We start from the raw sequence: 25090 nt of genomic DNA, 5'->3' as shown, positions 1-25090 counted from the left end.
GTTTTCTATACACTTGAGTCTCATATCCAGTATCCTTCTTTAAGACTAAAACATCTAGGAAAGGTAGGGTGTTATTATATTCCTTTTCCATTGTAAATTTTATTGTCTCTTCTTGATCGTTTATAATATTAAGGAATGTATCCAACAATTCTGATCTATGAGGCCATATTGAAAACACATCATCTACATATCTCCACCATACAGTGGGTTTTAAATTTTGTTTAGAAATGATATTAGTTTCGAAATCCTCCATAAATATATTAGCCAATAATGGAGATAAAGAGGAGCCCATTGCTAGACCAAAATTTTGTTTATAAAATTCATTATTTAGTTGAAAATAGGTATTATTAGTACATAATGTCAATAACTCCATTATAGCTGATACATTTAGTTTTGTCCTAGTTGTCAATGTATCATCATTCTCTAATTTCGTTTTGATTATGTTTAAAGTTTTATCTAATGGCACATTTGTAAATAAACTGTTTATGTCAAAACTTACTAAAATATTATTTGGATTAAACTCAATAGTTGATAATTTGTTTACAAAATGTTTTGTATTTTTTATAAATGTGTCATCATTATTAGCAAATGGTTTTATAATGTTTAATAAAAATTTTGATAGTTCACTACAAGGAGAACTGATGGTACTACAAATGGGTCTAAGTGGTATGTTCGCTTTATGAATTTTCGGTACTCCATAAAAATGTGGTGACTTACTGTAATGAGGTGTAATTAATTTTCTTTGATAGTATGTTAGATCATTTTTAAATTTGAATAAAGTTCTATAGATTTTGTTTTCCAGTGTTTTCGTTGGATCCTTCGTTAATTTGGTATAAGGTCCATTTGTAATTAGATCTGTAATTTTGTCCTCGTATTGTATTTTATCCATTATTACAGTTGCATTTCCTTTATCCGCTGGTAGGATCGTTATGGAGTCATCATTTTTTAAAGTTTTTAAAGCTTTAATTTCCTCTTTACTGATGTTCTGTTCAATTTGATTTGTCTTTTCCAATTCAAGTTTACATAGTACCCTATACTGTTCTTTTTCATGAGTTGGTAAACACTGTGATATTTTTTCCACTGAACTAATTATGTCTAATTTTGGAATAGATGGATGAGTAACAGCATAGTTTAAACCCTTTGACAATACCAAATTCTCCGTTGCATTTAACTGTCTATTTGATAGATTGACAACTGTCGCTAATATGTCATTATTTCTATTTAGGTTATCAAAAGTATGTATACTATTTTGTTCTAAAAGAATATTAAATTTATTTAAATGTATATTTCTTTGTTTCTGATATGAATTTTGATAAATTATGTGTAAACTAAAAATAATTCGATCAAAATCAGAATTTGATATCATTCCGAAAAGCAAATCTTTAATACTTACGATGTCTTGTTCAATAAAAAATAAATTTGACCAGTGAAATTGTAACCTTTCCCGGATCATTGACAAACTGGCTCTATGTAGAATATTTTGGAGTCTTCTGCTTGAGTATGCTGGCCGTAACCTCAAGCCCTTCGGTATTAAGTTGTTATCTCTACATGCTATGATTTTTTTGTGACGGATATTCTTGAGTTGGGGTTGATTTCATGTAATCGAATGAACTATCTTTCAGTAAAGTCGTCCCAGGAACGCAACTCATAAATATTGGCAATATCATTTTAAAGTCTTCTACTTTAAAATGTATCATATGTATCTGAATTGCCGATATAAATGAGTCAAATTAAATAAATTATTAGAAGAATTTTTTTACTAAGCAACAACATTTTTGTTTATATTAATAGTATTTTGTATTTTGACAACGGCACCCGATTTGGGCGTCGAAACGTTAATAAAAATCATTTTTTAATAATATTGTGGCTTATTCCCCATTCTAAATAGTTCAAATTGTAAAAATGCCACAAGAAAATAGCTTCAGAACAACATTAAGATATTATATCAATTCCGTTGAAATCACATAATAGAAGTATAACTTCTTACGTACGTACAAATTATACACACATTCTTTTTTTTAATAAAGGACCCTGCAACACCCCTTATGAAAAAGTGGCCCAGGTCAAATTTAATGAAACTTCAGTCAATGCTAGTTATCAGTGCGTAGATTAAAAAATTCCATGGAACCTAGGTCTGAAAAACTATTATTCTGAAGCTACAGCCTTCTGAAGTTAGTAAATTCAGGTGCTTAGTGTAGGTCAAGCGCACTAATTCACAGTCAAGTTAACGAAAATATTTATTATTGAAAGAACAGAGACTCATTCTCTTCATGCATATTTTCATGATCCATATGAATCCGTGGTCAAAAATAGATACATCCTATTTAAATCTTCAAAAATCTTCAGAAAAGGTCTCAGAAAACTTAAAAAGAGACATAGAAAATGTGCTGCTGGAGCGACATAGGATTATTATGTTTTCTTGAATGCTTCACACTTATCCAATACCAGCATAGCTGCAGTTCCGCTTATCTTCAGAAAAGTACTGAACAGTGGCGAATCTACGGGGAAAAGGCAGGGGACTTTTGCTCCCAACACGTTCCAAAATAAAAGAAAAAAATAATTTACATTTGGCAACCTAAAAAATAATTATTTGGCAACCTCGAAAGGGTTTAAATAATTGCTTATAACTCGAAAACTGTCAACTTATGAGAAACATGTCAGGAGACCGTTTATATGTAGAATGGCCCAAAGAATTTCATATAATGAAATATATTCCGGTGTAAAAAAAGTAATCTTTTGAATTTGTTTAAAACATTGTTTAAACAATTTCTGCCCAAAAATTTCGTCCAGAACCCGTCTGATTTGTTTACATGGGTGTCTAATATCAAATATGAAATATTAAAAAGGGGTTCAAGGCAGGTTTTGTTTATATTCGATTCAGAGTTGGACTACCATCTCCATATAGCAACTATTTCAGCATCCTTATGCATCATCAGTGAAGTTTATGCAGTCACAACTCTGAAGGGAATACAAACATTCTGCCTCTTTTAAGGCAAACCATCGCGATGCAATGAACCCACCTTTTGAGACGCAATACAGCGACATCTCTCGTATTACGAGGAAAACAACGAAAAGCCCCAGATACAAAGTTTACTACTTTTTAAACAATTAGAATAATTGAAATAAAAATATAATAAACAATATTTTAAATCTAAGACTTTTCGTTAATAAACTGCTTTCTGGCTGCATCCCATATCTCCGGATTTTACAATATATAATCACGTAGAGACGACGAAAATAGGAGAAAGCAAATAGAGGACACTTAGGCCACGCATTTACCTTCTCTTCGTCTAGGAAAAGGACCGAAAGACAGTTTCTGTGTGTGTGTTTATGTTTTATTGGCACTGGTTTAAGCAACCAACTGGCCAGTCAATGTGTTTTGAATTCTCTCTTTTACAAAATATATGCTTAGTATCTAAATTTAAAACTATTAGTACTACTGTTTTTTTTTACTCTGTTTTTTTTTATTATTTTTTTTTTATTATATTTTTTAACATTTTTTTTTATTACATTTTTTATTTTTTTTTTAGTTTTTTTTTTTTTTTTTTTTTGTATATTTTTTTTATCGCGCTAAGACCTAAACCCGATTCAACCTCGCGGAGGTTTAGATCTTAGTATCTTTTTATTTTATTTAATTTTTTTTTTTTCTTTTTTTTTTCTTTTTTTCTCAGAGCTTTAATTTTAAACAATTAACATGGTTGTACAAAATTTTATAAACATCTAGATTGTTTGTTTGTAAAAGGTATATAAGATTAAAAGGAAATTGTACATTAACTTGAACTAGATTGGCAAAAAAGTTTGATATTTCAATAAAATGTAAAGGACATTCTAATAGCATATGTTGTAGATCAGCTAGCTCTCCACATAAACATTCATCATTATCTACAAGTCCTATTTCTCTTTTGTAGACTGGAGTCAGACAGTGATTACTTCTTATTCGACAAATAGTTTTGATAAAGCCTTTGTTGGAAACTTGATTAAACCATGTCTTGATGGGAAGTGTAGGCTGGATTTTTTTGTAATAATTTCCTTTGTCTGAATTATTGTATTGTTCCTGCCATTTCGTCCGTTTGATAGATCTCATAATAGAAATTATGTCTCCCATAGGAAGTTGATAAGTATGCAGAGTGGATTCCTTCGTTGTTGCTTTTTTAGCCAGATCATCTACTATTTCGTTGTTTTTTATACCAATGTGTGCTTTTATCCAACACAATATTATATTTTTGCCCGATTTCAAAGCTTCACTGTTCATTGCTATGATGTCACTGATGATATAATTTTCTGCAAAATTATGTACATTATATTTCAATGTCTTTACAATGCTTTGGCAGTCTGTAAATATAACATAATTGAGTTCTTTTTGATTAATACATATTTTGTATGCTTCTTTGATTGCAATGAGTTCAGCTGTGAAAATTGTCATTTTATCAGGTAATCTGTTGTTTATTTTTATACTTTTTTGTGGGTAATATATAGCATATCCAACTTTTCCTTCCATTTTTGAACCATCCGTATATAATTTCTGATAACTCCCCCAGTTTTTTTGTACACACTGAAGGTGGTCTATTTTAGTAAGGAAGTCTGTCGCACGAATATTACTTAAATGACAGTTAACTGGAGATAAATAATCTTCATAATTTAGCTTTCGAGACGAGCTTTGTTCAATTTGGTGTATGTCGCCAATGGAATTAGAAACGTTGAGGAAGCTTTCCACAACTAAAAGCAGTTTCTTTTTTTCCCAGTAATAATGAGTTAGGTATGAGGTGGTTAAATGAACAATTTTATTTAATAGCAGTTTATCGTTAACCGCTGTTTTAACTATAAATTTCTCACTTAGGTATTCCCTGCGTAATGAAAGTGGAGGTTCATTAAGCTCACATTCCATGACCAATATAGGTGTGCTACGAAGATAACCAGTGCATAACCTAAGTGCCTTATTTTTGATCCTCTCGATTTTTTGGAGTACAGAGTTTGATGCTGAGCCATAAAAAATAGATCCATAGTCTAAGATTGATCTTATCAAATTTCTGTATAGTAATATTGATATGTTTGGATCAGCTCCCCAGTTACTGACACTTACAGTCTTCATGATATTCATTGCATTTTCCATTCTTCGTAATATGTAATTTGTGTGTTCTTTCCAATTTAATTTGGAGTCTAAAAATACGCCAAGAAATTTTATTGAAGTTTTATAAGGAATACTAGTATTATCAAATTGTAGATGGCTTTGAGGAATATATCGTTTTTTAGTAAAGGTAACAATGGTTGATTTACTCTCTGATATTGTTAAGTTATTATCGGTAGCCCATTTTTTTATAATATTCAATGTCGATTTAAGGTAGTTATTACATCTATCTATTGACTTATTTTCTGCATATATCGCAACATCATCAGCGTACTGTAGGATTTTTATGTGTTGAGGAAGTTTAGTTTCTAAGTCAGCAGTATACAGTATATATAATATAGGACTTAGGATGCTACCCTGAGGTAGTCCCAAAGATGTGTATCGGGAGTTAGATTGATCTCCATTTAATCTAACGTAAACTGCTCGATTAATGTATAAGTTAATGATGTTCCATGTTACTATCTCGGGTATTCCTATTTCCAACATTTTCGCGTATAGTATGTGAAGATTAACGTTGTCGTAAGCCCCTTTTATATCTAAGAACAAAGCACTAACTGCTTTCTTATAAGTAAAGGAACTATAAATGTCTATTAAAAAGTGGCAGAGGCTATCTTGTGTGGATTTACCTTTTCTAAAACCAAACTGACTTCTTGGTAATAGGTCGTTCTTTTCTAGCCAAAATTCCAGACGGTTTTTAATAAGTCTCTCATATGTTTTTAGTATACAGGAAGCCAGACCGATTGGACGGTAAGAATCCCAATTCTTTGATGATTTTCCTGGTTTTAAAACCGGGATAATAGTGTAAACGTGCCAATCGTCAGGAATCTTTATGCGGCGCATCCAAATTTCATTATATATATTTAGTAGTGCAGCCTTACCAATTCTTGAAAGATTTGATAGCATCGAGTAATGGATATTATCGGCACCTGGTGCTGAATTTGAGTTTTTCTTCAACGCAAAGTTTAGTTCAGTGGCAGAAAATGGTTTGACTAGGAAACGGATTGGTTCTGGATAGTCGTATAGAGCATTTAGTTGTAAATCAGGAATTACTAATTCTGCAGACGGCGGTGTGATATTTTGATGGAACTCTTCTATCCACGAAGCTTCCGACAGAATAACAGGGACTTTGTTCTTTGTTTTTCTATTTTTTATTCGGTTAACTTTTGACCATACATCTTTAATAGGGACTGACCTATTTAGGGATCCGACATAATCTCTCCAGCTATTTCTTTTAGTTTGTTTAGTGATCTTCTTGACATGTGCATCATCTTTTTTATACTTAAGTAGGTTTTCATGGTTTGGATTTTCTTTGAATATACAAAAACTTTCCTGTCTTCTTCTGACTGCTTCTTCACATTCTAAATCCCACCAGTATTTTCCTCTGGAAGTCGGTTTTTTTATTTTAAATTTGGGGATGCAATAGGATGCAGTTGTATTTATATTGTGCAAAATTTGTTCATAAGAATTTATATCTTTAAATTGAGAGAATACATCTTCCGAATACTGTTCATATAATTTCCAGTCGGCATTCTTTAAATTCCACTTTTGTGAATATGGATTATATGTATGAGTTGGTTGATCCTCTAACTCTACTCTTATAGGGGTATGGTCTGAACCAAATAGGTCTTGAAGTGTTTTCCAAGTGATCAGGTGGTTTAAGTCAGGAGTACAAATGGTCAGGTCTATTGCCGATTTCGAGAAGTTCCTAAAGAAAGTAGGAGAGCCATCATTTTTGAATATTAAATTATTATCGTCTATACAGTCCATCAAGATTTTACCTTTCATATCTGTTTGGTTGTCTAGGCCCCAGGCAATGTGGTGAGCATTAAGGTCACCTCCTATTATAAATGGTCTTTCTATAGATGTTATGAAATTGTTCCATTGTTGTAACAATAACTTGGTTCCTGGTGGAACATACATAGATATAAATGTGACAGTATATGACTTAAACTTTATTTTTATTGCTACTTTATTGACGTTTATTAAATCTACTTTCATGGTGACTTCCTCGTAATATAGGTTTGAATTTATTAAAATTGCTGAGCCACCGCCAACAGTTACTGAAAAGCGGTCGTCTCTGATAATATTGTACCCGTGAAAGTTATAATACTTTTCTGGTTTAAATCTAGTTTCTGATAATAATGCGATATCAACTTTCTGGTCTTCTAATAGGTGGATAAGGTTTTCTCTATTAGAGTTAGCCGATCTACAATTCCATTGACAAATTACCAATCTATTCATTATTATATAAGAGAGAACTTAAAACTGATTGAATTGAATTTACTAGAACTGATTTTTCTGGAATTTCAAAATTTTTGTGATTTATATTAGAGATAATACTTGTAACTATATTTGATATTAATTCTGTTAATTCTTTTGATGGTTCATGTATTTTAGATCCTTGTTCTGGATTAAATGTAGATTGATACGAAGAAGAGGTGATAATACCACCAGGTCTGTTGGACATGGGGTTTAACTTTATTATTTTTTGATGTTCCATTGTTACTTGGTCTGGTGAGGAAGAGATAGGTCGTTTGTATTTTGGTGGTTTTATTATTGTATATCTATTTGAAACTGAAGGTAGAGCGAACTGATTGGAAGATGTTTGAGACGTGGACAATTGAGTAAAGGAATATGAAGAGGATGGTGCATTCATATTTGGAGTTTGATGAGAATTTATTGAGGAATTATTGGCTGCTATAGATGCATAAGTTATCTTAGGAAAGAGTTTAATTGTTTCCTTAAAAGATAAGCTGTTTTCAGACATATAATGTTTTATTTTCTTTTGGCGATCAAATTCTGGGCATATCTCCCATTCATTAGTGAAGTGTTCACCTTCACAGGATAGACATTTTTTGTTAAACGATGATAAAGGACAAGAATCGGAAAGGTGAGATTCATGACACTTAAAACAGCGAGGATTACTTTTACACTGCTTACTCATGTGCCCATACCTATAGCAGTGGTAACAGATAATTACCTTTTGCTGGTATTTTTCAACAGTGTGTAAGACATGATTAATTACTACATACTTTGGTATATTCTGGCATTTAAAAGACACAATAACTGATTTTGTTGGATTAAATATTACTTTGTCATCTGCTACTATTTTTCTTGTTATTCGTTTCACATACTCAACCGAGAATTTGCAATGGTGATCAAATTCCTTTATTCTATTTTTAAGATATTCTTCCGATATATCTGAATCTATATCCCTTACTACACCTAGTTTAAACAATTGAAATTTTGGAATGTATGCGGTCAGATTTTTTTGAATAAGGAATTTGGAAGTAACTAAAGCATTTGCGCTACTATAATTTTTAAATGAGACCCTAACTCGGTTGCGTCCGATTGAGTCAATTTTTTTTATATAATTGTCAATTTCTGGATGTAACGTAAATAGGATCTCGCCTATTTTAACAGCGTTTAATTTTCCTGTAAAATTTAAACTGGAGTTTTCAATGAAAATGTAAAAAGGTCCTAAATCAATTTTTTCGTATAAATAAACAGGCCTGGTTTTTTCTGGTTGATCTGAGTTTACTAAAGTATTTTGTTTTTCATTAATATTGTTAAGATTAATACTACTACTTATCTTATTTTGAGGCTGGTTGGGTAGAAATCCATTTAAATCTTGTAAATCACAGCTACTATCCATCGAATTCTCAATATCAGGCGGTTCGTCTCCACTAGATGACTCCATAGAGGAGTTTTCAAGTAACGTTTAACTTATGAACACTTTCAAAATGTAAACTAAATAAGGAAAAGTTTAACAAAACTAAACAAACTAAATTAGAACGGTATAAATCAAATAATCCGCCAAAAATTAATATTTTTCGGAGAGATTTCCAAATTTAAATTCACTTTGACAATTATTTTGACGTATCCGAAAGACAGTTTCTAAATACTCAAAAACTGAGTAAAATGAAAAAGATTAAAAAGGGTTCAAGGCAGGTTTTGTTTATATTCGATTCAGAGTTGGACTACCATCTCCATATAGCAACTATTTCAGCATCCTTATGCATCATCAGTGAAGTTTATGCAGTCACAACTCTGAAGGGAATACAAACATTCTGCCTCTTTTAATTGTTTAAAAAGTAGTAAACTTTGTATCTGGGGCTTTTCCTTGTTTTCCTCGTAATACGAGAGATGTCGCTGTATTGCGTCTCAAAAGGTGGATTCATTGCATCGCGATGGTTTGTCTTAAAAGAGGCAGAATGTTTGTATTCCCTTCAGAGTTGTGACTGCATAAACTTCACTGATGATGCATAAGGATGCTGAAATAGTTGCTATATGGAGATGGTAGTCCAACTCTGAATCGAATATAAACAAAACCTGCCTTGAACCCTTTTTAATCTTTTTCATTTTACTCAGTTTTTGAGTATTTAGAAACTGTCTTTCGGTCCTTTTCCTAGACGAAGAGAAGGTAAATGCGTGGCCTAAGTGTCCTCTATTTGCTTTCTCCTATTTTCGTCGTCTCCACGTGATTATATATTGTAAAATCCGGAGATATGGGATGCAGCCAGAAAGCAGTTTATTAACGAAAAGTCTTAGATTTAAAATATTGTTTATTATATTTTTATTTCAATTATTCTAATTATTAAATATTAGTTTTATCGCCTCGTGGATATTAACGCTTATTCTCCCAAATATTATTAATGTAAACTGTTGCTGATGATAAACTGTAACAATTATTTGTTTTATTGTATTTGTTATGAGGCCTGACGCGTGTGTGGTTTGATCTAGAAACTCATTTATAAAAACCATGTAACAGATAAGAGATAGAGCATTCACTATGAAGCAGTTATTATGTAGAAATCACTTCTCAGTCATTAGTTAGAATCAGGCGAGTGTTAACTCCGGACGTTTCACGCCCTTTAACACATTCGCTGCCGTTCACGTGCTAGCAAGTGATATCCCAGGCAACCAAATTACGTCAATAACGTCGAGGAAACGTCAGCTTTTGGTTGAATATATACACGTGTTTGAACATTACGTCGTATAAACGTCTTTTGTAGGTGATTTTAAATACGTAAGATTAATGACGTTAAAATACGTTTAAAAACACGTTTTCATTTCAGACAGCCAAAATCTGACGTCACAAAAATGGGAAGAGCTTAACGAGTTCATGCTTATAATGTTCATAGTTACCAGGTCTACTGATTTTTCAGTAGACCTACTGATTTTAAATCCAATTACTGACCTACTGAAATCTATCAACATTATTGGCCGTTATTAACAGGTAAATTTCTATGAAACAGTCTTTACAAATACGAGATTATTTGGCTGCGTCCGTATTATAAAGATGGCCGTAAATACCAGGTCATAATAATTATGACCTGATATTATTGGATTATTTAAATAAGGAAATCTTCATATAATTGGCCGTTAGTACAGGTGGCCGATTTTGACAGGTGACCGATAACACAGGTTTTACTGTATTTACAGGGTCTAAAAGAATCTACTGATTTCTACTGATTTTTGAAAGCAAAACTACTGAAAAAGTAAAAACTGACCTAGCAACCCTGATAATGTTGTATATTGACGTTTGTAAGCTTAAATTGTCATAAAAAAATTTCATTTATTGTTTACGTGCTTTGTGGAATAAAATAGGACTTTTCATTTAGATATTTACTTGAAGAAACGTGTTAAATAAGAGATTTTTATTCGTTTTTCTCAAATGAGTTAGTTTAATGCAATAGTTCTTGTTGAAAACGGTTTGAGGTTATGTGTTTTGTTTTGTTTTGGTGATTATTTTCTGTTAATGAACTAATTATGTGTTATCGAGTTTAATTAAATTAACTTGTTAATAAATTATTTATTAGTTTATATGTTATTTCAATTTTGACACAGTAAGTATACCTAGATAAAAAGTGAAAATTCTATAATGCTGCATTAAGACTATATTGTAATTCTATGCATTTTATAGTCTCCCCTTTATTGGTTTTACTTTTAGCCTGTAAGCTAAATTTAAAACAGTTAAATGAAAAATTGCAATGCCAACAATGCCCATACGAATAATTATTATTGTGTATTTTTAAAACCATAAAATGAAAAATAATCTAAAAAACGACATAAAAACTACGTTTTTATATCACGTATTTAAAACGTGTTAAAAATGACGTCAGTTATGATGGGACATATTCACGTCACTTTCGACGTCGAAAAAATGTGACAAACTGACGTGGTTTGGTGATAATTATGACGTCTTTTCAACGTTTTGTAAACGTTATTTGGTTGCCTGAGATGGTTGTTTCAGTCAGGTGCCTTTCACGTGCCACCGAGTGATATGGTTTGTTTAGTCAGGTGGCGTTCAACAAAATAGCTCATTGCCGAGTTTCATCCTCTTCGATACGAATAGAATATGGGTTTGGTGTCGAATAAAAGGTCTACTTTAAGATTGGTGATTTTAATTACATCCAAAACTTCAATTCGCTCCTGTACAATCAGAACTATTAATATTCAGACAACTGATTCTATTCAGGGGAAATTTTTGAACAGGCATTCGCAAAGAAACCGAAACAGAAGTTTTTTCATACGGGAAATGCTTCACAACCTGGAGTAATAGAATAATTCTTTGGATTCAGACATAACGACGCTTATCTCAAATCCGCGGTTAAACTCTAATCTTCGTTACTAGTTCCTAAAGTGTAACTTGTACGCTGACTTGTTCTATAGTTGTAAAGCCCGGATCTTAAAACTTAAAACAATATACAAACTAAAAGCGTTCAACTTGTGGGATTTGTGACGGTTGCGGAAAATTTTATGAATGGGTATTAACAAGATAGAAGTTTTCGTAAAAACAAACCCGAAGAGAGGAATTATAAGGAGTAATTTATAGAATGGGCCAGTGTGCATTTGTGACAGGTTAAGAAGATCGCGGGATATAAATCACTTTATAGTCTACAGGGTGTTTCGTTAATCATGTAAATATTTGATGTGGTAATTTGTAAAGAAAATAAAATTGTACCTAAAGAAATAATTATACAACTAAAATTATTTGCCCAATTAATTGACTAATTTATATGTTGGGTCGAGAAATTGTTTATAAATTTCTTCAAACTGAGAAATGAAATGAAACATATTTACTTACTCTCTTCTGGCACACCTTGTGGCTGTGGATACTGAATACTCTCATACTCAGTCCTACCATAACTTGCACTGTAGACTGCAACTCTAGAATTCGGATTGCACTTTAACTGGATTCTATTATTTTGGCAAGCTACTTGACTACGAAATTCGTCTGGAATAGAAAATTGTTTTAAGCCCAGGTTCTTTATAAAAAAAATTCGAAGTAGGTATAGTAGTACCAGCTGTCTAAAAGACTCATTAATTTAGCTCACCGTGGTGCTATTGTTCGATGTATGAAATTCCATAAACTAGGAATCTACCGGTTTCGGCGTTATCGAAATGCCTCCCACTTTTTCAGGTAAATATTTTCATACATGAAATGCCTCCCAGGTACAATCGAAATGCCTCCGTTTCGTTAATAATTTAGGCTGATATTTTGTCTATTTAATCTCTGTATAATGACACAATGTTGCCAAATCATAATTTAAATAGGTAGCATCTATTTATTTTGAATTTTCTAATTCTTAATGCAGTGTACATAAAATTTGTTTCACATAAATATTTCACAATACGACATACATATTTCTTTTTAGAAAAGAAAGTTGTTATACTGAATTCGCTCTATCGAGATTCACTTTGACACTGACGTTAGTAATTTCTTTTTTGGAAAGTTCAGTTGTCAGAAGTGACTGGAGATTACTACACAACCAACGCACCTGCTTATAGCCAATATTATTAATAGTAAACAGACATAAAAATAACATAAACCTTACGCCAATCGATAATTATTTATTTACACCATTATAATGTATTGATAACAAATGAGAAAATTATTTATTGTACAAAATAAAAATATTTTGTAGACATAAACTCCACAAAATTTTATGAGATTAGTAGACACTCCCACTATTTCTAATAATTCTTCTTTTTTTAATGAAATATTCAGTTGATTTTAGCTTATTTTAGCAGTTAATAGTGTGAGGTAGGAATTTTTGTGTTGTATGTTTTCTATTCCGAATATGTCAAAGTGAATCGAATATCCAACTTTTCTAGGTAATTCAAATTCCGATTCTAATCTATTCCATATTTATAATTCCATTTTATAATTCCATAAATAGGTACTTTTAGCTTAATCTTTTTGTTTGTTTATATTCTCTGGGTATTTTCTGAGTAATTCCAATTCCGATTCTAATCTCTTCTTAACGATTCCATGAATAGGTACTTTTACCATAATCTTTTTGTTTGTTTATATTCTCTTTTGTAAATTGTGCTAATGGGCTAAATGTATAAATACTTGAAAGTTTATTAGTTCCTGCATCAGTTAGTTTGTCTATTTCAAGCTTGTCAGTTCGTCGATTTCAAGATCAAATTGTGTTTAAGTCATAACATCCCAAATAATGGAATCAAAAATAAGTGTCAGTCAAAAGGGTAAACCTTTACTATCAATAATTGATGGTTTTACATTCGGTTTTCAAAAAATGTTGGCCAAAGATACAGTAAAACGGTGGACATGTACTAAAAAAACCTGCAAAGCATTTGTTAAAACACAGGGATGTGAAAATACGATAATTGGATCAATATTAGATCATAACTACGAGAAGTTGTCTGCCGAAGTTTACAATAGAAAAGCCGTTAACAATTCAATAAAAAGAGCAGCCGTGGAATATTTCAGCGAAAAACCAATGAAGTTGATCTGTAAAGAACTTAAGAAGACAAATATAGAGACACTTACTATCAATGATATCAATAGGGTGAGACAAAATTTATATTATGCTAGAACCATAAATTCTTTAATTAAACTTCCCAAAAATTTATCTAAATTTCATAAAGCTCTCGATTTACCTTCTATTATTACAAATAGAAATGAAAATTTTATAATTAAAAGTGACAAAGATAATCATATTGTTAACATGTTTTTCAAATCTTCGTTTTCTTTCGACGGTTTACAATTGGTACGTTGACGGAACTTTTGAATACTGTCCTCGTTTTTTCACTCAATTGTTTACTATACATGGCTTGAAAAATGGACATTATATTCCTCTTGTCTTTTGTTTACTTCAAAATAAAAAGTCATCTTCATATTATCTCGCTTTGAAATATATCATAGAAGAATGGTTTAAAATTAATTGTCCTGTATCCCCCAAAGTAATAACTTCAGACTTTGAACTTTACATTCATAATGGTATTCGTATGGCATTTCCTGAAGCAGATCTTCATGGATGTCGTTTTCATTTGGGTCAGGCATGGTATAGAAAGGTTCAAGCACTGGGATTAGCTCCAGAATACCAGAAAAAAGGTCTTGACTCAACCGAAATTACGCATTTTCTTATTTATATTTTTGGTCTTTCATTCTTACATCCTAAAGATGTTATCGATTTTTTGCTATAGATTTGGCAGAAATTAAACCAGTCGATGAAAGAGTCACCCAGTTTTGTGATTATCTTGTTGATAATTACATATCTGAAAATTCGACATTTCCTCCACATCTTCGGGCTGAGCACTCTTCATCCTTACAAAGAACCACAAACCCATGCGAAAGTTTTCATTCCAAGTATAATTCTTCTTTCTACTGCCCTCATCCTAACATTAATAATTTTATTGATGTAATTTTACAATTTCAAATAAATACCTACATTAAAATGAATTCTGTTTCGACACCAAAAAAAAATTGTTGCGAAAAGTACAGCAAAAATAAATTTTCTAAATGAAAACATTTTAGAATTAAGAGACTGTAAAAGAAATAGATTAGAATTTGTCAAAGTAGTATCATATAAATTTAGGAAAAATATTTTGCAATTTTATATTTCTATACACATTTTGTATCTAATATTTTCCAAATAAGTTTTTTTGTGATGTTATTTTTAATAAATCTTATAAATACTTAATATATTTTTGTATGTTTTGTTAAATTATTAATAATAAAAAATGATGGTTATTATAAAATATATATTATAATGGTTATAAAACTAATTATATATGTATAAGTTAGTTAAAATTTATAAATACCGCCTAGTGTCAATAATGTTTAATACATAAAGGTTGAACATAAAATTAATTAAATAACAAAATACCAATTTTGCAAAAAATTTACCAAGGGACGAAGATGCGGCAACGTCTCACCTTCACATGAAGATTAGAAGCATGTAATTTATTTAAAGCTTGGGAGAATTCGTATGTGACCATTTTAGCGACAGGTAAGAAATCCTATTTCGGGAGGCATTTCATATGCGGCCCCGGTTTTAGGAAATGATTCCTTGTTTATATAATTTTACACCTCAAACAATAGAACCGGTACTAGTATATCATAAAGATTAAATATTACTTACATGGTCTACATTTGTATGCTACTTCTACATATTTTCGTACTTCTGGACATGGATCGCCTCCAAAAGTCTTCGGGCTGGTCTGAAATTTGCATTGGCGTTTCTTCTGGCAGGCCTCCACGACAGTCTGCAACAGCGAATACTATATACTGTCAGTAGATCAGTTACTTTTAAAACTCACGAAATATATATTGTTATATTTCTATTTGATATAAAAATTAAAATTTGATAATTATAAACAAAATTCACTTTAATATAAAATATTTTCAATTTTCTCAACCACGGGCATATAAATTTAAAACAACCTGTATACAACAAATTGTTATATTTAATTTTAAGAAGTGATTAAATAAGACTCAAGTGAAATCGTTAATAGGTCATTATCGTTGTTCGCGGAAGGTCGTTCGTTATCATCATTAGCCGATGCTAAATAAGACTAAGTGGAAATAGAGAATAGGTCATTAAAATTTGTATATAGTAGAAAGTAATTTTAGAATGGGAATTAACTATTTTCTTTGAAATCCATTAAGCATATTTAGAAAGTTTAAAAATTGGTTTTGAGGAATACTGCGAATGAGAGTTGGTGGTGGAATTTTGATTTGTGAATCTGGAAGGGATATTTAGAAAGTAGGGGAATGAATGACAAATAGAGAGCAGAATGTTTTGAACTGTCGAGAAGTGAAGTCGAGTCGTAGACGGTAGTGTACGGAGAGTGAGAAAGCCGGTGTAGTTCCGTGAGTGTGGAGTATCTATCGTAGAACGAGAGGTAGGCCAAGTTGAGAGTAAAAGAACCTCCTTGAGCCAAGAGTTCCCGGTAGCTGATTGCAGTTTCGAAAAAGGTAGAACACAGCATCACGACAGAAGCAGAAAACGAGAGCTATACGAGCTAGTTTCGGAGGAGAACATTACTGGAAGCCAGGACGAGGTTTTGATTGCAGCCAAGGATAGCCGGAAACGGGTCTTGTGTGAAGACATTCTCAGTGCACCAGAAAAAGGTCAGTCTCATTTGTTTGGACATGAATGTATGGGTTTTTCGTAGTAAATACCACATTTAAAATTGAAAAAACATAATCAATAATATCAGAAAAGCTTCATCAAACTTAAATAGAATTGTTGCTGATAAATCATAATAGTTAAATGTTAATAAAAACTTTCAATTGGAAATCAAAAGAAAATAAGATTCCCATGTATAAATGTTATGTTTAAGAATAATAAGATATAGCAAATATTAAGCAGTGATTGCCATTTAAATAAAATAAACAATATTTTGATTACAATTGTAACCCATATGTGTTATTATTTTACTCTTTTCCTTCCTATCCCGATTAGGAACCATTAAGAAATACTTAGAAGCCACGTATGTAAGTAATTAATTTTATAAAAAAACCCTGAGATTGAAAACACATTGATATGTGATCTGGTAAATTAATTAGATTATTATTAAAGCATTGATTAAATTAAATGACATATAAAATTATTATCTCATATCAATAATCAAGATCACAACAACTGTCGTCCAACGTGGAAAGCATTTTGAAAGTATTTCTAGTGGCAAATTTGAAGGATAGAAAGAGTAAAGCTGGTATTTGAAAATTTATATGCCTGTGGTAAAAAGTGAGATACTTACATTTGATAACATAAAATTTTAGATCTCTTTAGGTACAAATTTTACATAACTGATTTAATATTTTATTTTTACGATATTTACATTTGATATATTTATTGACAATTGATAATATTTGGGTAAAAAAAAGTCGTCTTGGTAACATACTAGTAAAATTTCATATTTGGCGGGGATAATACTTCTTGAAAACAAATGTCTGTGACAAGAAGCCAAAGCAAGGACAACAAAAAACAAAAAGAACATTCAGACCAAGAAGATATTTTAGACACGACAATCATGGCATCAGAACAGCAAGAATTATCAGGAATAGATAAACTATTACAACTGATGCAACTCCAGTCACAAAAGCTGGATGACAATCAAAGAGAAACAAAACAAGCAATGGATGAAGCAAAAAGGACAATGGATAAAAATCAGGAGGAAACAAAACAAGCAATAGATGAAACAAAAAGAATAATGCAAGAAAATCAGAAGGAAACAAAACAAGCAATAGAAGAGAACAACAAGAAAATGGAGGAACGCATAGGAAAGTATGAAAAGGAAGTAAAAGGATGTTTGACAACAATGAAAAACGAGATGAAAGAACAAGAAATGAAAATCCAAAATAAAATAAAGGAGATAACGAATTGCCAGAAAAAAGAAATGGAAAGTTTGGAAAACAAGTTTCAAAACGCTATTAAAGCAGACATAGAAGAAGTGGAAAGAAATATTGCGGAAATCAATACTCAACAAAATGTCGGAGAAAGAAGAGAAATGGTTATACATAGCACAGATGACGTGAAGATAAGGTTTGGCGGGGACGTAAGAAGATTACACCCAGTGCCGTTCATAAATAGCCTGAAAAAGAAAATACAGCACATCGGAAATTTCGAAACAGCAAAAGAAACTATCAGAAACCATCTCAAATATGAAGCAAGCCTATGGTTCGATAGTATAGAAGAAGAATTCGGCAATTGGCAACAATTTGAACAAAAATTTTTGAATTATTTCTGGGGAAAAGTCCAACAATTGGAAATTAACAAGGAATTGCAAAATGGGAAATACAATGATAGGATGGGTGTATCAGAAAGGACATATGCTTTGCAAATTTACAATAATGCAAAACATTTACAATATAATTACTCATCGGAACAATTAGTCGAACTGATTGCAAGACATTTCGAGGAAACGCTGGAAGACCATATCACATTGCAAAATTACAAAGACATAGATAGTTTATGCCAATTCCTACAAATAAGAGAATCACGTCTAAGAGAAAGAAAATCAAGAAGGTCGCGAGAAGATTACAGGCCCCGAGAAACACAAGATTACAGAGATAGAAATCAAAATAGGAGGGACTATACAAGACGAGATTTTAATCCCAGAAGGGAAAACGAAAATAGAGACAACGGAAGAGGAAATTATGAACAAAGAAATAGGCAATGGAATGAGGACAGAAATCGAGAATACCAGAATAGAAACACCACACGCTCAAATCAAGAAAACAGAAATAATGGTAGACAAAATGAACAGGGATATCGAGAAAACCGAAACAGATCCGACAGACCAAGAGAAAATAGAAGAGAAGTAAATAATACCCAGACAGATGAATATGACGGAGAGAGACATTATGACGAAAATATAAACAACGATGAGCAACCGGCGTCTTTTCACGACGGCGCTCACTAAAAACCAAAAATCAAACAGGAATCTTTTGTCACCCCAAGGAGTTTATTAAATTGGCAGGAAACAACGAAAAGAAAAATGGAATTAATTTAAAATTTGTGGATGGATTTATCAACGAGAAACCAATTAAAATTATGATAGACACTGGATCTGAAATAACATTGGTCAACAGAAAACTAATAGAAGAAGTTAACTTAACAAATTTAATTTATAAAATACCTAGGGTAAATTTAGTGGGCGCAAACAAACGGACATTGGCAACTATAAATGAAGGCATACGAGTAATGGTACGACTGGGCAAGAATATGTATGCACTACAATGTGTAATAATGCCAAACATGTCACATGACATGATAGTAGGAGTGGACGAATTGGCAGAAAAACATGTAGTGATAGATTTTAAAAATAATACGATGAAACTAACAGAAGAAAAAGAAAAAGAACAGGACAAGGAACATGAGAAACAAAATACGGACGAATCAGGTAAAGAACAAACAGTGGAAATGAATTTGGCAGCGAAGCAAGGACAAAGAAGAAAAAGGAGAAAAGGTCAGAAAAAGATAAAAGAAAATGAAACCTGTGGCTCCTCAAAAGAAGAGTTGAGCCCAGAAGAAGAAAATTTGAGAGTATCAGAAACAAAGGAAACCTGGGATTCCTCAAAAGAAGAGACGGGCTCAGGAGAAGAAGAAATAAAGCTAAAAAATGAAAGTGAAAAGAATATGATTGAAACAGTGGTATTTGAAGAGGAGGTATATGCAAACGAGGATGCAGAATGCACGGTAAACATGTGTGAAGAATCTGAGAAAAAAGACAGAAAATTGATATGTGGAGAAGGGAAAGAAAAAGAATTGCGGTTGATGTTAAGAAACTACGAAAATTTGATCAATGAGGAAAACAGAGTGGCTAAAAAGTACGAACATTCATTTGAGGTGAAAAACTTGGGAAATTTTCGATCAAAGACTTACCCGATTCCATGCAAGTATCGACAAGAGGTGAAAGAAGAAATAAATAAAATGTTGGAAGATCAAATCATCGAAAGATGTGATTCACCGTATATTAACCCGATTGTGATAGTAAAGAAAAGCAGTGGAGAATTGAGATTATGTTTAGATGCCAGGAATATCAACCAGCACACTGTATCACAATATGAATCACCTCTAAACATCGAGGCCATTTTTGGAAGAATCACCGGGTCACACATATTTTCGAAAATTGACTTAAAACACAGTTTTTGGTTGATACCGTTGGCTGAAAAGTGTAGAAACTACACCGCTTTTTCTATTGATGGTATTGTCTACCGGTTTAAGGTAGTGCCGTTTGGATTGCAGAGTGCTTGTGCTGCACTCGTCCGAGCTCTACATACCATTTTGAATCGCCACGAAGATTTCATAGTTCATTATATCGATGATTTATTAATTTTTTCACAAGATACTCAGAGTCATCTGAAACACATAGAAATAATTCTGCAAGAATTGGACACAGCGGGATTGAAATTAAACATTGAAAAATGTCAATTTTTTCAAAAAGAAGTCATTTATTTGGGTTTTCAATTGGACACCAAAACAGTAAGATTATCCGAAGACAGAGTCAAGCTCATAGATGAATACCCAAGACCAACGAATTTGAAAACATTGAGAGGTTTTCTTGGCACGATTAATTATTTTAAAAAACTGATTCCCGATTTGAGCCAAAAGGAAATCCCTCTGATAAAGTTGCTTAAAAAAGGAATAAAATGGAATTGGAAAGAAGAACAGGAGGAAGCTTTCGAAACATTAAAACGAGAATTCGCAAAAGGAACGAAAATATACCACCCCATTTACAATTTACCTTTTATACTCCGAACTGATGCGTCCATACAAAAATTTGCAGGAGTTCTGTCTCAAATACAAAACGACCAAGAAGTGCCGATATCTTTTATATCGCGAGTGACTAAAACACATGAGAGAAAATATAGTGTTACAGAATTGGAGTTTGCCAGTGTACTATATTGCGTAAACAAATTGAGGTTTTACTTATTGGGAGCAAAATTCACAATCGAAACAGACCATGCAGCTTTAGTACATATCATGAAGAATAGATTAGTAAATAATAGAATACATAGAGGCATTCTATTATTACAGGAGTATGATTTTGAGTTCCGATATATAAAAGGAAAAGACAACATAATAGCCGACGCTCTAACACGGGATGAGGACACGGGAAAAAAGGAAACAATTACTCTACAGGTGGGACTAAATAGATTAATACAAGAAGAAGGGATATATTCGTTAAATGAGATAAGGACAAACCAAGAAGACCTAGAGGAAAGAGAGAAAAGAAGAGCGGAAGTAGAAAATGACATATATTTTAAGAGAATAGACGGAGAGGAACTATATTTAGTGACACAGACATTGGCCGAAAAGATAATAAAGAAATTACATGAGGACAATGGGCATATCGGTAGCAGAAAAGTTTGGCTCGTTTTTAGGGAAAATTACATCAGCCGACAGGATTACCGCATAGCAAAGGAAATTACCCAGAAGTGCGATGTATGTCAAAAATATAAGAGTCGGAATTTCAAAAACGAAAATGTTGCCAAAAATATTGAAGCCCGAAACAAACTAGACATTGTAGCCATAGATATGTTAAGCGATCTAATTATGACCACTAAAAGGAACAAACATATTCTGGTAATGGTGGATGTGTTTTCAAAATACGTAAAATTATATAGTTGCCGCACCACAAAGGGGGAGGAAATATTAAGAAAAATCGACAATTTTATAGCCATAGTAGGAACACCAAAAAAGATCCTACTGGACAATGCAACGTATTTCCGAAATGATCGTTTCAAAGGACAACTTCGAGAACGAGGAATAGAGACAAATTTTGTCAGCATCAGGCATCCACAGAGTAATCCTTCGGAACGATTCATACAGGAAGTGACGAAATTTCTTCGCATTGCAACAGATGGTCAACATCGCCACTGGGACAGGAAAATGGCGGAAATAGAAAGGTATCTAAATACAATTCCGAGCACAGTAACAAAGGAGACCCCAGAATACATCATGAAGGGTGTAATGCCGATAAGGCCATGGGAAGACCAAGAGCCAAAAGAATATCAACAGGTGATTGAAACCGTACAGAGAAGATTACGGCGAAGCAACGAAAAATATATCCAAAGACAGGAACAAAATAGAAAAAGAAGACCAGTGACTTTCCAAAAGGGTGAAAAAGTACTCGTGAGGGCATTACGAGTATCAAATCTTCCTGGCGGCATTTGCGCAAAGTTGATGCCTGTTTTCGAAGGCCCGTACATCGTGAATAATGAAAATGGGATAAATAGTTATGAGTTGAGACACAGGAACTCGGAAAAGATCCGAGGAATTTATAATATTCACGATGTATACAAATATCACGAATAAAAGACAGAATTACATGAAGTAGATAGTAAGTTAGGGTATAAGACATAGATTAAAGTAAGAAAATATACAGGGAGTTGGTTTTTGCCTCGAGAAAATTTATTTAAAAATGCAGATAAATTTTATCGAATACAAGGCGGGGATTTGTTATATTTCTATTTGATATAAAAATTAAAATTTGATAATTATAAACAAAATTCACTTTAATATAAAATATTTTCAATTTTCTCAACCACGGGCATATAAATTTAAAACAACCTGTATACAACAAATTGTTATATTTAATTTTAAGAAGTGATTAAATAAGACTCAAGTGAAATCGTTAATAGGTCATTATCGTTGTTCGCGGAAGGTCGTTCGTTATCATCATTAGCCGATGCTAAATAAGACTAAGTGGAAATAGAGAATAGGTCATTAAAATTTGTATATAGTAGAAAGTAATTTTAGAATGGGAATTAACTATTTTCTTTGAAATCCATTAAGCATATTTAGAAAGTTTAAAAATTGGTTTTGAGGAATACTGCGAATGAGAGTTGGTGGTGGAATTTTGATTTGTGAATCTGGAAGGGATATTTAGAAAGTAGGGGAATGAATGACAAATAGAGAGCAGAATGTTTTGAACTGTCGAGAAGTGAAGTCGAGTCGTAGACGGTAGTGTACGGAGAGTGAGAAAGCCGGTGTAGTTCCGTGAGTGTGGAGTATCTATCGTAGAACGAGAGGTAGGCCAAGTTGAGAGTAAAAGAACCTCCTTGAGCCAAGAGTTCCCGGTAGCTGATTGCAGTTTCGAAAAAGGTAGAACACAGCATCACGACAGAAGCAGGAAACGAGAGCTATACGAGCTAGTTTCGGAGGAGAACATTACTGGAAGCCAGGACGAGGTTTTGATTGCAGCCAAGGATAGCCGGAAACGGGTCTTGTGTGAAGACATTCTCAGTGCACCAGAAAAAGGTCAGTCTCATTTGTTTGGACATGAATGTATGGGTTTTTCGTAGTAAATACCACATTTAAAATTGAAAAAACATAATCAATAATATCAGAAAAGCTTCATCAAACTTAAATAGAATTGTTGCTGATAAATCATAATAGTTAAATGTTAATAAAAACTTTCAATTGGAAATCAAAAGAAAATAAGATTCCCATGTATAAATGTTATGTTTAAGAATAATAAGATATAGCAAATATTAAGCAGTGATTGCCATTTAAATAAAATAAACAATATTTTGATTACAATTGTAACCCATATGTGTTATTATTTTACTCTTTTCCTTCCTATCCCGATTAGGAACCATTAAGAAATACTTAGAAGCCACGTATGTAAGTAATTAATTTTATAAAAAAACCCTGAGATTGAAAACATATTGATATGTGATCTGGTAAATTAATTAGATTATTATTAAAGCATTGATTAAATTAAATGACATATAAAATTATTATCTCATATCAATAATCAAGATCACAACAATATGTATAAATCCTTTTTACCATATATTTTTAAAGAGTATTATCTCAGACACCAGCGAACCGAAAAATGAGCGCACGAGCCCTCATTTTTCTTGCCATAATATTAACTTTTTGATGAAATGAAGGGCTCGGTAGTAAACAATGGTAAGGGACAAATTTTGATTTTTCGCCAAATAGTATGTAAAAGATGGCAAGGGACATGGCAAAGCAGAAAATTTTACTTAGTTTATCCTCCTAATAATAGATGGAGCCAGATTAATTTCTTAAAATTTGGTAAGGGACATGCATAAGCATGAAAATAATGTTATGTGTCCATAATAATGCAAGCTGTTCAAATCTAAATGGCTTTTTTGCTGTTAACAGTGACAATTCTGAGAGCTACGTTGATTGCAACTCAGATAAAGATACTGAATTTCAAGTAATTAGTGAAGGTCAAGTTTCTATAAAGTTTCTATCTTGGTCAAGTTTCTATAAAGAAGACAATTTCTTTATATTCTTAGAATAAATGTTCGCAAGTAAAAACTGGTAAGAGATGTACTTAACATTGTTTACATCCACGTTCACTTTGCATAAAAACTTAACATTTTTTACTTGCAAACATGAAAATAAATTCTCTCCAGCGCTAGATTATTATTTTTATTTAAACGTTTTAGAAAACCTGAAAGTTGTAAATTCATTTTGGGAATTAATTCCAGCTGTTTACCACAAATGGTATCTAAATTTAAAATTAATTCCTAGTACCTACCAAATTATGTTAAGTCAACACCACTTAACACGTTACGTTAAACTATTTCAAATATTTTAGGTAAACAATGTTAACCTTTAACTACCCGCGCATCTAGTTATAACATAACTACTCGCGTGGCGTACTTTATATGCCACAAGAAAATACACTTAAAAACAGGGCATTTGTTTATTTTTTTTTTTGAAAAAATACATTTAGTGGTTTGTTATAAACCTTATTCGGCATCAGTGAATACTTGAAGTTCCTTCTCAGTAAGACTATTGGGATTTATAACTGGAATCATGGAATAACTGGATTCCACGATAAATAAAATTACTAATAAAAAAATTTTTGAAATGTGATTTTTTAGAGAAGGAAAAGTATTGTTTATAAAGAAAAATATATTTTGTGCCATAATGACTAAAAAACAATTGAAATGTGTACTTATATTACTACTTATCTTAATATAATCGTGGCGTATATTGTCCACCACCGGAAACGACAAATAATAAACAGTAAATTACGATCTTCCCAGAACGCCGATTATAACGAAACTAAAACTAAATTGTAAAGCACATTCCAGTGATAGGTTAGAGAGATAAACAAGGTCAAAAATTAATTTTTTAAATATATTTGCAGTGGAATTCTTATATCTGGCGTACAGAATACGCCAGCGCGTGTAGTTAAAGGTTAAGTTGTAGT

General features: G+C 32.1%; 1 protein-coding gene across 1 annotated transcript in view; it reads right to left on the bottom strand.

Annotated features, from left to right (window-relative positions):
• Positions 1–25090, bottom strand: part of LOC126891654 (protein eva-1 homolog C) — an 81242-nt gene that overhangs the window by 19610 nt on the left and 36542 nt on the right. The window contains exons 3-4 of the mRNA XM_050660880.1: positions 15520–15658; positions 12216–12365 (exon numbers count right to left, since the gene is read on the bottom strand). Of these exons, the coding sequence (XP_050516837.1) occupies positions 12216–12365; positions 15520–15658 (289 nt within the window). The remainder of the gene's footprint in view (positions 1–12215; positions 12366–15519; positions 15659–25090) is intronic.

The sequence above is a fragment of the Diabrotica virgifera genome, chromosome 9 (genome assembly GCF_917563875.1).
Source record: "Diabrotica virgifera virgifera chromosome 9, PGI_DIABVI_V3a".
NCBI classification, from domain to species: domain Eukaryota; kingdom Metazoa; phylum Arthropoda; class Insecta; order Coleoptera; family Chrysomelidae; genus Diabrotica; species Diabrotica virgifera.
This window is presented reverse-complemented; position numbering and strand designations above follow the sequence as displayed.